The sequence below is a fragment of the Myotis daubentonii genome, chromosome 6 (genome assembly GCF_963259705.1).
Source record: "Myotis daubentonii chromosome 6, mMyoDau2.1, whole genome shotgun sequence".
Lineage (NCBI taxonomy): Eukaryota > Metazoa > Chordata > Mammalia > Chiroptera > Vespertilionidae > Myotis > Myotis daubentonii.
Genome location: NC_081845.1, coordinates 93,032,766 through 93,048,034, shown reverse-complemented (window position 1 = coordinate 93,048,034; position 15,269 = coordinate 93,032,766). Strand labels below are relative to the sequence as shown.

Here is a 15,269-nt window from a genome sequence, read left to right as displayed (position 1 = left end):
TTACCAACTTCTGATCGGCAATATTTTGCAAGTATACAGTGTAGGGCTAAAGTAGGTTTATAATTGTGAGCACACAAATACAAAGTTTATTCTTGTATTATTATTATTTATTAATTATTGTATTATTTTCCATATGAATAACTGTAAACCTACTTTTGCCCCACCCTGTATTTTGCATGTTTTTATGAATAATCTCTTACAATTCTATTTTAAATACTGAAGTCACAATAAAATTAACAACTTAGCATGGCTTTCCATTCATCTATTTACTTCCATTTATTTCCTTGGGAGAGTAAGTATAATATAAGGGATCAAGAGAGTTCAATATACAATATGTAAGCTATAGTCCATTTATATCATTTGTCTTCATTTTGATGAAGTAGCTACTGCTATAGCATATAAATATAACATTATCTAACCCATGTTTCTTGTTTTATAAAGGTAACTGAACACAATATGTTACAGAAGTGTTACCAAAGTATATTGCTCTATTATCATATTTCTAATTATCACTTTAAGGGAGCTTCTAAAGGCTCTGTCATTGGGTTGGTTTTAGTCATTAACAGTTTTTATTCCTGTATCCTTTTTTAAAAATATATACTTTATTGATTTTTTACAGAGAGGAAGGGAGATAGAGAGTTAGAAACATCCATGAGAGAGAAACATCCATCAGCTGCCTCCTGCACACCCCCTACTGGGGATGTGCCCGCAACCAAGGTACATGCCCTTGACCGGAATCGAACCTGGGACTCTTCAGTCCACAGGCCAAACTGGTCAGGGATATTCCTGTATTCTTTGCAGAAAGTACAAAAATGGAATCATAGGCTCAGGATTAATCTTAAAGCTCTTCTACATTTTATAGGATCAGGAAAGAAGGCTAGGTGGCTTATTCATGTTAACGTACCAGAATGAAGAGCGAAGAGAGGAACCCTGGTTGCCCAACACCCACTGGATGTTCTCCCCATGAGACGACGCTGTCTCTAAATAGTTATGCTGCAGGAGCCATGTCACTGAAAGTTATCTCTCTTCTCTCTGCTCAAAATTATAGGAAACGTAAAAGGCTTCTTCATCATAGAGTGATTTACTGAGAATATCTGGGTAGAGAAGATGGCAGTATAAATTCTCAGCAAGTCTCAAGTTTACTTGCAAAGATAACTGCCAGGAGAAGACTTACCTTAAACCTATCAACTTCTTCCACACAGACATTCAAAGGTTAGAGTAAGAATCGGGGCAGAGGGAACAAAGAGGTCTGCCATGGCCATTTACTCTGAGATCATCTAAATTAAACAATGTCAGAGCCATACTGATGGCCCTTACGCTTCACATCCCTAAATCAACAAAATGAAAAGAATTCTAATTTAACTGCCATTATTATCTGCTACATCAAGAAAAATAATCTTAATTGCTATGTTGTTGTTTTTTTTTAAAGAAACATGTTGTTACTGATTTTAGAGAGAGAGGAAGGGAAAGGGAGAGAAAAACTGACGTGAGAAGAAAGAAACTCTGATTGGCTGCCTCCTGGGGACCAAACTGGTAACCTGGGCAAGGGAATCGAACCGGTGCTCTTTCAGTCCATGGGACAATGCTCAACCACTGAGCAACACCAGCCAGGTGCTGCTATCTTATTTAAATACAAGATCACTCTCACATGAGCCGTTACGTCATGAAGGACACAGAGGAGAAGTGGGCAGCGGCACAGCCAGCACAAGAGCCTGGAGAGAGAATGGATGGACAGAAAGCAGAAGGCACCATGACAAACAAACACCTACAAGTACTGGGAAGACAGAGTGGCAGAAAGGCAGGAAGAGTTTAACTTCTTAGCTCCTCACTTGTTGCTTCCTTTCCCAGATCACTACTTAGTTAACAATTCAACTAGGTTGTAGAGGCAGAAAAAGAAAGAAATTATAGTAGACACTGAGTTGGGGAAAACAGTGGTTATTAACCTGTTTTATTCTCAGGACCCCTTGACATCTTAAAAATTGAGGACCCCCAAAATTTACTTATATATCTATAGATAGTTACAATATTAAAAATAAAAATAATTACATACAATTCATTTAAAAAACCTCATTATGTTAATATACTTATTTTTGTGAAAATATTATATTTTCCAAAACAAAAAAAAAGTAAGGACAGTGACATTGTTTTGTGATTTTACAAATGTAAAGTATGTCTGACTTCAACTGGGCACAGCTGGTGTGGCTCAGTGATTGAGCATCGACCTATGAACCAACCAGGAAGTCACAGTTCAATTCCTGGTCAGGGCACATGCCCAGGTTGCAGGCTTGATTCCCAGTGTGGGGTGTGCAGGAGACAGCTGATCAATGATTCTCTCTCATCATTGATGTTTTTCTCTTTCCCTCTCCCTTCCTCCCTGAAATCAATAAAAATATATTTAAAAAAATAAAAAGACAACCAGATTCTCAAACCTTATTTATATTCATCTGTTGCAATTTTGATTGATCTGCATGGCAAAAATATCCAAACTCACAAAGATAGATAGTTGAAAAAGGTAAGAGTAGTCTAATACCCTTTTCAGGCTATTATGAAATGTAATCATCTATTACTACATCAAAACTAGACAAATGATAGCTTCATAAACTTTAGTTGCAATGTAGAACCTGAAAACATATCAATGAACTTTTTACCTTATGCTACAGTAAATCCATTGGTCTAGCGTGCACACTGAATGAATCTTTTACTCATGTGTAACTTTATAACTTGCACTGGTCATTGGGAAAAATGCTTGTTCACTGAGTTACACAGATTTTCCAAATGCTAACAGATTTCATCATATAATAGTTTTTAAATCACACACATTAACACCCACTGACCTCATCAGAAATCTTTTAGGCTTTGAGAAGCTGTCAAGCTCAAAGTGGCAGATACTAATGTCCAAACTGTAACTTTCACTTGAAAATTCAATGGTAACAAATATTGTCAGCTGTTCTCGAAGTGACAGGTTATCTCACTCATTTTCAAGAAAATATCTGCATACTACTGAATAATCAAGTCTGAATAATCATACTTTTTGCCCTTTCTAATAAAAATGATGTTTCATGAAAAAAACAAAAAGCAGCTAGTACAGCTCTCCACTAAGCCAGTGCACAGGTGTGCTTCCTTCAGAGCCACGAACGTGGTGAAGAGTGTGCTTTGTGTGTGCTTCTCTTTATCACAAAACAGCAAGACAGTGTGAAACTCAAGGATTAGGACTGAATAAAATTAGTATTTTTTACACTATATCAAGGACATTCTTAAGTGAAACTGGCTTCCCTTTTTTTCTAACTTTAACAGTACATGAGGGCAGTAAAGGATATATGACTGCTGGTATATGTTGGCTCCAGAGTAAAAAGGTAAATAACATCTTAGTATTATTATGAAAATAATTTTGACATTACGGATCTCCTAAAAGGATCTCAAGAATGCCCAAGGATCCAGGGACCGTAATCTGAGAACTACTTTAAAGTATCTTTACTTTTGTGTACTGGCCAGGTGGCTCAGTTGGTTGAGCATCATCCTGTACACCAAAAGGTTCGGTTTTGACCCTCAGACGGGGAGGGTGCAGGAGACAACTGATCAGTGTTTCTCTCTCACATTGATGTTTCTCTTTCTCCCTCCATCTCAGCGGTTCTCAACCTGTGGGTCGCGACCCCTTTGGGGGTCGAACGACCCTTTCACAGGGGTCACCTAAGACCATGGGAAAACACATATATAATTACATGTTGTTTTTGTGATTACTCACTATGCTTTAATTATGTTCAATTTGTAACAATGAAAATACATCCTGCATATCAAATATTTGCATTACGATTCATAACAGTAGTAAAATTACAGTTATGAAAGTAGCAACGAAATTTTATGGTTGGGGGTCACCAAAACATAAGGAACTGTATTAAAGGGTCGCGGAATTAGGAAGGTTGAGAACCACTGCTCTATCTCTAAAATCAATAAAAAAACATCTGAGCCCAGCTGGTGTGTCTCAGTGGTTGAGCATCCACCCATGAACCAGGAGATCATGGTTCAATTCCTGGTCAGGGCACATGCCCGGATTGCAGGCTCAATACTCACTGGGGGACGAGCAGAAGGCAGCCTATCAATGATTCTCTCTCATCATTGATGTTTCTATCTCTCTGTCTCCCTCTACCTTCCTCTCTCTGAAATCAATAAGAACACATTTTTTAAAAAAAGCATTCTTGGGTGAGGATTAAAAAAAATCTTTAACTTCTGGTAAAGATAGGACCCACTAGCTCCTATATAGCATAAATAGCAAAAAATCTAAGCAAAACAAAACTCAAAAATACCCTCTTACCTTTGCCAAGATTAAAGACAAATGGTTCATTTCTATCACGACTGGAATCAAACTTCTTTCCATTTGACAATTTTCCACTGTAATGGACATAAACTTTATCTCCGATCATCGGTGTTTCCTCACTATTCCCCACTCTTTTGACAATCTAAAAAAGACAAACATCAAGAAAAAGGAGGTGGAACTTTTAACAGCTAACCAGAGAATGAAAAAATTACAGACCATTTCATATCACCCAGGCAGATTTGCAAATAATTACCTATCTTTTCTAAATGTTCCCCTCCTAGTTCTCTTAAAAACCTGTACTATTAGAAAATGTCCTATTCTACTCTTAATCTTTAATACTACATTTAATCTCGTTAATAACAACATTGTTTCCTCAAAATAACTTACCAACAGATCCTGCTTCATTGGTTTAATGCTCCCCATGCTTTGACACTAAAATCTCTCAAAACACAGAGCTAGTCCATATATAAACTGAATTAGATAAAAAAAAGATTAGTAGACTTCCAAAAATATTCAAAAAGAAGTCTAAAGCAACGTTCCAAAGGTGAGGTTTTATTTATTCCCTTTGTTAAAAAGATTAGCTTCTGACTAGATTCTACTAGTTTGATTTAATTTAAAAAAGCCCTATTTCCGGGTGTAACAGGTTACCCTTCCAATTATTTTAATATTCAATGTATAAAAACACAGTGTGACTGCAGTTTGATATAATACTGAGTAATTTATTTTCTAGTAAAGGAAATGCCAAAAAACCCCACCTCCAAGCTACAAAATATTTAGCTATCGTATAATCCAGTTTACTTATTTTGTTTTTGGCAGAGCAAGCCACTAATGCAATTGGTCAGTCCTGGGAAAAGAAAATCAAATCCAGGCATGTTGTGGTGTAATTTATTCTGTCAATCACCTATGCTAATGTAATCATTTTATTAGATAACAGAGGATGATAGCTAATGTCCCAAGAACATCTTTTTGGGGAAGGGTCTGAATTTTTATCTAAAGAATTCAATTTTTACCCTAGCCGGTTTGGCTCATTGGATAGAGCATCAGCCCAAGGACTAAAGGGTTCCAGGTTTGATTCTGGTCAAGGACACAAACCTTGGTTGCAGGTTCCAGGCAGTGATCAGGGTGCATGCAGGAGGCAACCAATTGATGGGTCTCTCTCACATCGATGTTTCCCTCTCCCCCCGCCTTTCCTTTCACTCTCTCTAAAAATCAGTGGAAAAAATATCCTCAGGTGAGGATTACAAAAAGAAAAAAGAGCATGGAGGTCCCTTAAAAAATTAAAAATAGAACTACCAGCAATCCCACTTTTGTATATAAACTCAAAGTAAACAAAATCATATCTCGGAAGATATCTGCACTCCCATGTTCATTGTAGCAATATTCACAACAGCCAAGCCTTGAAGTGTCTATGGCTAAACAGATAGAGAAGATATGATACACGTGCACACATACAGAGGAATATTATTCAGCCATGAGAGAGAAGGAAATCATACCATTGTGACAATATGGATGTATTTTGAGGGCATTATGCTAAATGAAGTAAGCCAGATAAAGAAAAACACAGTCATAGCCCTAACAGGTTGAATTTTAAAAAGTTGAACTCACAGAAACAGCAAGTAAAATGGTGGTTGCCAAGGGCTAAAGGGTGGGGGATATGGTGAGATGTAAGTCAAAGCATATAAACTTTCAGATATAAGATGGGTAAATTCTGCTCTAACCGGTTTGGCTCAGTGGATAGAGTGTCAGCCTGCGGACTCAAAGGTCCCAGGTTCGATTCTGGTCAAGGGCATGTACCTTGGTTGCAGGCACATCCCCACTAGGGGGTATACAGGAGGCAGCTGATTAATGTTTCTCTCTCATGGATGTTTCTAACTCTCTATCTCTCTCCCTTCCTCTCTGTAAAAAATCAATAAAATATATTTTAAAAAAGAAAAGATGGTTAAATTCTGAGGATCTAATGTACTGCATGCTGACCATAACTGACAACACTGTATTACATTCCTGAAAGTTGTTAAGTTATTAGAACTTAAACATTCTCACCACAAAAAAGAAATGGTAATTATATGAAGTGATGGACGTTTAACTAACCCTACTGTGATGATCATTTTGAAACATATAAATATATTAAATCATCACATTCTACACCATAAACTTATATAATGTTATAGGTTAATTATATCAACAAAATTGGGGAAAATAATTATAATTTTAAAAAGTAAATTAAGAGCTACTTTAAAAAATCATTACTGTCCTTCAAAGACTTCATTTTGCTGTGGAAACCTGAGTGATTTCACAGTATCGCTTGCTGGTGTGCGCAGCTATCTGACTCCCCGGTAGCCATTCATCCCATCTGCCCAATTACTTGTTCATGTCCTGGAAATGCAGATTCAAAACTGGTGCAGGGGAAAATGTTTTTAAAAAAATTAACCTAAGAGAAATCACTTTATATTCTAGAAGTGCTCATGTTCATGAACTGCATGCAGTATGTGAGCCTGAGCCCCACTCAGAGGGAATCGGCATTTCCAGGACCGTGAACCAGTAATTGGGCAGATGGGATGAACAGCTACCAGGAAGTCAGATACTATTGTATCACTTTAAGTTTCCACAGCAAGATGATCTTGTACCAAAATCTGGAGTTGCTCTAAAGCAACTAGTCTCAATTCATTTAGAAAGACGTAAGGTCCACAATATCATTTTATCTTCCTTGGCTAGTTACTGACTTCAGGGCTGCCTTGGTCTTAAAATATATATATATATATATATATATATATATATATATATATATATATATATATATATATATATATATATATATATATATATATATATCTCCTATATAATAAAAGCCTAATATGCAAATCAAATCAACTGAACATGGAATGACTGGTAGCTATGACATGCACTGACCACCAGGGGGAAGATGCTCATCACAGGAGCTACCCACAGGCCCCAGGACAGCCAAAGTGGGTACTAGCAGGGGGTCCCCCTGGATCGCAGCAGCGGGGGGGGGGGGGGGGGGAGGACAGGGCCAGGCAGTGGGCTGGCGGTGCCAGGCTGGCCAAGGTAAGTACCAGCGGAGCACCCTGATCGCCCCACCAGTTGCCCCACAGATCGGTCCTGATCGCCAGCCAGGACTAGGGACCCTACCTGTACACGAATTTTGTGCACCAGGCCTCTAGTGTGTGTATATGTATGTTTGTATATATATCTTTTCTTTTTAATTTATTTTGTGTGGCTTTAAGTATTACAAAGGGTATTACATATGTTTCCTCCCCCCTCCCCCCGCCCTTGACAGTCCCCTGGCCTCCCCTACCCGCCAGTGTCTTATGTCCATTGGTTATGCTTATATGCATGCATACAAGTCCTTTGGTTGATCTCTTAACCCCCTCCCTCCTGCCCCCCAACCCTCCCCGGCCTTCCCGATGCAGTTTGACAATCTGTTTGAGGCAGCTCTGTCTCTGTATCTATTATTGTTCAAAAGTTTATAATGGTCTCTATTATCCATGAATGAGTGAGATCATGTGGTATTTTTCCTTCATTGACTGGCTTATTTCACTCAGCATAATGCTCTCCAGTTCCATCCATGCTATTACAAATGGTAAGAGTTCCTTCATTTTTACAGCAGCATAGTATTCCATCATGTAGATGTACCACAGTTTTCTAATCCATTCATCTACTAATGGGCACTTAGGCTGTTTCCAGATCTTAGCTATGGTGAATTGTGCTGCTATGAACATAGGGGTGCATATATCCTTTCTGATTGGTGTTTCTGGTTTCTTGGGATATATTCCTAGAAGTGGGATCACAGGGTCAAATGGGAGTTCCATTTTCAGTTTTTTGAGGAAACTCCATACTGTCTTCCATAGTGGCTGCACCAGTCTGCATTCCCACCAGCAGTGCACAAGTGTTCCTTTTTCTCCACATCCTCTCCAGCACTTGTCGTTTGTGGATTTGTTGATGATAGCCAGTCTGACAGGTGAGAGATGGTACCTCATTGTTGTTTTGATTTGCATCTCTCGGCTAATTAGTGACTTTGAGCATGTTTTCATATGTCTCTTGGCTTTCTGAATGTCCTCTTTTGAAAGGTGTCCTTTGCCCATTTTTTGATTGGATTGTTTATCTTCCTTTTGTTAAGTTGTATGAGTTCCCTATAAATTTTGGAGATTAGGCCCTTATCAGTGATAACATTGGCAAATATGTTCTCCCATGCTGCGGGCTTTCTTGTTGTTTTGTTGACGGTTTCTTTTGCTGTGCAGAAGCTTTTTATTTTGATGTAGTCCCATTTGTTCATTTTCTCTTTAGTTTCAAGTGCCCTAGGAGCTGTATCAGTGAAGAAATTGCTTCGGCATATGTCTGAGATTTTGTTGCCTTTGGATTCTTCTAGAATTTTTATGGTTTCCTGTCGTGCACTTAAGTCCTTTATCCATTTTGAGTTTATTTTTGTGTATGGTGTAAGTTGGTGGTCTAGTTTCATTTTCTTGCATATATCTGTCCAATTTTCCCAACACCATTTATTGAAGAGACAATCTTGGCTCCATTGTATGTTCTTGCCTCCTTTGTCAAACATTAATTGAGCATACTGGTTTGGGCCGTGTATATATATCTTAATAAGAGGGATTTCTATGAGCATGGCATTGTACTAAATGCTTTATGTAACCCTGCTAACCCTATAAGCTGGGCAGTATTATTATTCCCCACAGATGTGTTAACTAAACTGCCCTAGGTCACACAGTTAGTAGACCTATTCAATCTTAAAAAGAGCCTGAGGCTCCAGACAGTAATAAACGATATGACTGATTTAAAAAATTTACAACCTCAAAATGTTTCTAATTAGCCTGACAAAACTAAAAATCTTATTAGTTTACTAGAGGCCCAGTGCACCAATTTGTGCATCAGTGGGGCCCCTTGGCCTGGCCTGTGGGGATCGGGCTAAAACTGGCTCTCCGGCTTCTCCCGAGGGGTCCTGGATTTTGAGAGGGAGCAGGCCAGGCTGAGGGACCCTACTGGTTGTGCACTAAGCCTCTAGTATGTATATAAGATCTTTGGTTAATCTCTTCCCACCCTCCCCACTCCTCCCTTGCCTCTGAGATTCATCAGTCTATTCCATGTTTCCATGCCTGTGGTTTCCGCTCCTACATTGACTGTCTGCCCTCTGGTGGTCAGCGTGCATCACAGCTACCGGTCGAATAGTCGGCCAGTTGCTTAGGCTTTTATATATATACTAGGGGCCCGGTGCACGAAATTCGTGCACTGGGTGTGTGTGGGGAGGGGAGTGTCCCTCAGCCCAGTCTGCCCCCTCTCACATACTGGGAGCCCTCGGGCGTTGACCCCCATCACCCTCCAATCGCAGGATAGGCCCCTTGCCCAGGCCTGACGCCTCTGACAGAGGCATAGACCCCCATCACCCTCCGATCGCCTGATCGGCCCCTTGCCCAGGCCTGACGCCTCTGCCAGAGGTGTCAGGCTTGGACAGGGGGCCCCCATCTCCCCCTGATCACTGGCTCTGGCCCCCGCCGAGGCCTGAGGCCTCTGGCCCAGGAGTCATGCTGGGCAGGGGACCCCCATCTCCCTCTGATCGCTTGCTCCACCCCCCGCCCAAGCCTGACGCCTCTGACCCAGGCTTCAGGCCTGGGCAAGGGGACCATCATATCCCCCCAATCCCCGGCTCCGTCCCCCGCCCAGGCCTGATGCCTCGGCCAGAGGAGTTGACCCTCATCACCCTCTGATCACCAATCACCGGATCGGCCCCTTGACCAGGCCTGAGGCCTCAGCCAGAGGTGTCAGGCCTGGGCAGGGGACCCCCAGCTCCCCATGGTTGCAGGCTCCGCCCCTGCCCAGGCCTAACACCTCTGGCCTAGGCGTCCGGCCCGGGCAGTGGGGACGCGTAGCTGCAGCGGCCCCGCGATCGTGGGCTCCGCTTTAGGCCCAGGCAAGGGACCCCTAGCTCCCAGGACTGCCAGCTTCGACCGTGCCCAGCTCCCATCGCTGGCTCCACCCCTACTTCCTGCTATCACTGGCCAGGGCAGCAAAGGCGCCTGATTCTCCGATCATGGCTGGGGGGTAGGGCAAAGGCGGCCCCAGGCCCGCCTTTGCCCTGCCCCCCAGCTCTTAGCTCCCCCCTGGGTTTCCAATCATTGTCAGTGGCAGGGGGCTTCTTCCTGCTTTCCCTTTCGCCTCCCTGCATTGTGCCTACATATGCAAATTAACCGCCATCTTGTTGGCAGTTAACTGCCAATCTTAGTTGGCAGTTAACTGCCAATCATAGTTGGCAGTTAATTTGCATATAGCCCTGATTAGCCAATGAAAAGGGTATCGTCGTACGCCAATTACCATTTTTCTCTTTTATTAGATAGGACTAGAAGCCCGGTACACAAAAATTTGTGCACTCGGGGGGAAGGGGCGTCCCTCAACCTGGCCGGTGCCCTCTCGCAGTCTGGGACCCCTCGGGAGATAACGCCCTGCTGGCTTAGGCCTGCTCCGGGGTGGCAGAGGGCAGGCCCAATCCCTAGGTGCAGCCCCTGGTCGGGCTCAGAGCAGGGCTGATTGGGGTGTTGGGGCGCCACCCCCTGTCATGCACAGAGCAGGGCGGATCGGGAGGTTGCGATGCCACCCTCAGTCACGCTCAGGGTAGGGCCGATTGGGGGGTTGGGGCACCGCCCCATCACACTCAAGGCAGGGTCGATGGAGAGGTTGCGGCGCCACCCCGTCTCGCAGGGCCAATCTGGGGGTTGGGGCGCTGCCCCCTGTCACACACAGAGCAGGGCCCATCAGGGGTTTGGGGAGTTCCCCCCTGTCACGCACGGAGCAGGGTCAATCAGAGGGTTGGGGAGCTCCCCACTGTCACTCAGAGAGTAGGGCCCATAGGGGAGTTGGGGCGCCGCCCCCTGTCACACACAGAGCAGGGCGGATCAGGGGGTTGGGACGCCGCCACTGTCACACTCAGGGCAGGGCCGATAGGGAGGTTATGGCTCTACCCCATCACACACAGAGCAGTGCCTGTGGGGGAGCGGGGGTTGTGGCGCCGCCCTCTATCACCCACAGAGCAGGGCCAATCAGGAGGTTGGGGCGCCGCCACTCTCACACTCAGGGCAGGGCCGATGGGGAGGTTATGGCTCTACCCTGTCACACACAGAGCAGGGCCCGTGGAGCGGAGGGGGCGGGTTGGGGCACCGCACCCTGTCACACACAGAGCCGCAGGGCAATCAGGGGGTTGGGGCGCTGCCCCCGTCACGCTGATGCCGGTGCCAGGAGGCCTCTCGGCTCCGCTGATCCCGGTCCTGGAGGCATATTACCCTTTTACTATATAGGATAGTAGGGGCCGGCTGGTTTGCCCTGAAGGGTGTCCTGGATCAGGGTGGGGGTCCCCAATGGGGTGCCTGGCCAGCCTGGGTGAGGGGATGATGGCTGTTTGCAGCTGGTCACACACTCTTCAGGGTGGGGGTCCCCACTGGGGTGCCTGGCCAGTCTGGGTGAGGGGCTGAGGGCTGTTTTCAGGATGGCGAGTGACTGAGGTTCCCAACCGCTCCTTTTTTTCCTTTTCTTTTTTTTAATTCTGGGCCAGCTTTAGCTTTGAGGCTTGGCTCCAGCTCTTAGGCCTCCACTGCTAAAAGCAGGTTTCTGGCCTTTGTTTACCTTCTGTATTTGAAACAATGTTGCGATCCTGCTGGCTGAAGCCCGATGGACTAAAGCAGGTTTCTGGGGTTTTGTTTAGCTTCTATATTTCTAACATAGTTGCTTAGAGTTGCAGCTCAGAGGCCGGCAAGGCAGGCGGGGAACGTTGGAGTCCTCCGTCACTGAAGCAAGCAAGCCTCATGTTCACTTTAAGTTGCCTGGCTGCCGGCCGCCATCTTGGCTGGCAGTTAATTTGCATATTGCCCTGATTAGCCAATAGGAAGGGTAGCGGTCATACGCTAATTACCATGTTTCTCTTTTATTAGATAGGACTAGTGGCCCGGTGCACGAATTTCATGCACTGGGTGTGTGTGTGTGTGTGTGTGTGTGTGTGTGTGTGTGTGTTTGTCCTTCAGCCCAGCCTGCCCTCTCTCACATACTGGGAGCCCTTAGGGGATGTCCTAGTGACGGCTTAGGCCCACTCCCTGCTCCCCTTGGGGATAGGTCCTAAGCCGTAGTCTGGCCTCCCTTTGTAGGAGGTGAGAGGGCTGATCAGGGGAAGGCACCAGCCCCATCACCCCGCTTCTGCAGCCACTGCCAGTCCCTGCAGCCAGCAAGGGTTTTTCATCAACACAGACTGCAGCCCCTTCACCATGAAAAAATGACAACTTTCTTTAGGCATTTTCAAGATGTGTCTTTCATATAATAATAATTTCTTTATTATTTTTTTTAATCCTCACCTGAGGATATGTTTCCATTGATTTTTAGAGAATGTGGAAGAGAAAGGGAAAGACAGAGAGAAACATCAAAGTGAGAGGAACACTTTGATTGGTTGCCTCCTGCATGAGCCCTGCCCTGGGCCCCGGCAAAGGAGAAGCCTGCAACCTAGGTACATGGCCTTAATCAGAATTGAACTCAGACCCAGTAGTGGGCAGGCCAAGACATTATCCACTGAGCCAAACCGGCTAGGGCAGGATATGACATTTCTTAGCCCTCCAGCAGCACACCTTCGTTTTTTTTTGCCAGGAGTGTGGTGAAAAACCCTAGATCACCTTTTTGGATTCTTATTACCCAAGTTACTAAGAATATTACCAGTGGCATACAGGGAGCTTAACCAATGAGCGGTCAGAAAAGGTGTTTCCTCTGTAGTTCACACCAATCGCTGGGTTGCACCCCCATCCCTGCCCCAGGCCTGATGCCTCTGGCCCAGGCTTCAGGCCTGGGCAGGGGACCCCCATCTCCCCCTGATCACTGGCTCTGCCCTCGCCCAGGCCTGATGCCTCGGCCAGAGGCGTCGACCCCCATCACCCTCTGATCGCAGGATCAGCCCCTTGCCCAGGCCTGACGCCTCCACCAGAGGTGTCAGGCCTGGGCAGGGGACCCACATCTTCCCCCAATCACCGGCTCTGCCCCCTGCCCAGGCCTGATGCCTCTGGCCCAGGCGTCAGGCCTGGGCAGGGGACCCCCAGACCCCTCCGATTGCCAGCTCTGCCCCACGCCCAGGCCTGACATCTCCACCAGAGGGGTCAAGCCTGGGCAGGGGACCCCCACCTCCCCCCAATCACCGGCTTCTGGGGCCAGCCTGCGGCCTGGGATGGCGGCTTGCGCAGGCAGCTGCGCTGTCCCGCCCTGCCTGCAGTATGCAAATTAGCCGCCATCTTTGTTGGCAGTTAATTTGAATATCGCGCTGATTAGCCAATGTGAGGCATAGCAAAGGCACGGTCAATTACCATGTTTGTCTATTATTAGATTAGCTAGATAAATGCCCTAGAGCAGGGGTGGGCAAACTTTTTGACTCGAGGGCCACAATGGGTTCCTAAACTGGACCGGAGGGCCGGAACAAAAGCATGGATGGAGTGTTTGTGTGAACTAATATAAATTCAAAGTAAACATCATTACATAAAAGGGTACGGTCTTTTTTTTTTTTAGTTTTATTCATTTCAAACGGGCCGGATCCGGCCCGTGGGCCATAGTTTGCCCACAGCTGCCCTAGAGCAAAGCAGAACCTGAGGTGAGTTGGGGACTGTGTTCTCTGATGAGTGCTCTGAAAAGATGAAAGAGGAGGGAAATGCTGAGGACAGCCTACAGAATCACACTGTCTCAAATAGCATAGTGGAGTTTGGGATGAGTAATTCATATAGCCACAAGGTTGAGAAGCCATCTGAAAGAAGGTATCATGATACAAACCAACAGCATAAAACCCTTATTCTATAGTTGCAAGTCTCCAAAACTTGGCTTGGCACACAGCAAGCTAATAGTAAAACATGCATATTCAGAAGAGATTCAGGCACAGAAAAAGCATTCATTCACAAAAGCAACATTAGACAAAACAAATTAAAAAATTCTGGTTTGTTACGACAGACACAAGAAAATATCAAAACTCAGCTCAGAGGTAATATTTAGAATGTATAAGATAATCTTTTCAGCAAAACAATTTAATAATTACACAAAACTTGTATATATAACAACAGTGTAGGGGAAATTAATATGACTAAAGTCATTTAACTTCTCAGCTTGTTTATTCACTTATATGGACTACAAATATCTATTTTCCATATATAAATAGAAGAACCAAGAGGTACTGATTTTCTTACAAGACCATTGTGAGATACAACAACAACAAAAATAACACATGCAAAAATGTTTAACTACAGAGTGAAAAAATATAAAGTGTTTTAAAAGGAGGAAAGCTAATTCAAAAAGTGAAATGAACCTCAAAAAATATCTTTACTACACACTGGAACACTATTTGTATGTAAAAACAAACCCTTGCCTGGCCAAGTGGTTCAGCTGGTTGAAGTGTCTGTTGCCCATACACCAAAAGGTTGAGGGTTCAATCCTCAGTCGGGATGAGTGCAAGAGGCAACGGATTAATATTTCTCTCCCTCTCTCTCAAATAAAAAAATCAATAAACATATCCTTTGGTGACAACAACAAAACAATGAATCCTTTTGAACTTTGCAAAGTTTTCTTGTTTTCCTTTAAAAAAGTATTTTAAATTGTTATTGGCTAGATTTAGTATACTGAAACATTATATTAAAACTAGAAGCCCAGTGCATGAAATTCATGCATTCGGGACGGGGGGGTGGGGGGCGCAGTCACTCAGCTGGCCTGTGTCCTCTCACAGTCCGGGAGCCCCCGGTGGATGTCCGCCTGCCATGGAGGTGGGAGAGGCTCCCGCCACCACTGCTGCGCTCACCAGCCGTGAGCCTGGCTTCTGGCTGAGTAGCACTCCCCTTGTGGGAGTGCACTGACCACCAGGGGGCAGCTCCTGCATTGAGCGTCTTCCCCCTGGTGGTCAGTGCATGTCATAGCGACCAGTTGTTCCGCCACTCAGTCAATTTGC

At 44.5% G+C, this 15,269-nt stretch overlaps 1 protein-coding gene and 1 pseudogene across 5 annotated transcripts in view; one reads left to right on the top strand and one right to left on the bottom strand.

The window, feature by feature from the left end:
- Positions 1-15,269, bottom strand: part of FKBP5 (FKBP prolyl isomerase 5) — a 124,585-nt gene that overhangs the window by 54,544 nt on the left and 54,772 nt on the right. For 3 of the 5 annotated variants that reach the window (XM_059701864.1, XM_059701865.1, XM_059701866.1), the window contains exon 3: positions 4,310-4,454. In XM_059701864.1, coding sequence (XP_059557847.1) covers positions 4,310-4,454 — 145 coding nt within the window. Of the gene's footprint in view, positions 1-4,309; positions 4,455-15,269 lie in introns of those variants that run through there. The other 2 variants (XM_059701869.1, XM_059701868.1) reach the window with 1 other exon arrangement.
- The window catches only part of LOC132237416 (large ribosomal subunit protein eL36-like), a 52,053-nt pseudogene that overhangs the window by 21,312 nt on the left and 15,472 nt on the right, over positions 1-15,269 (top strand).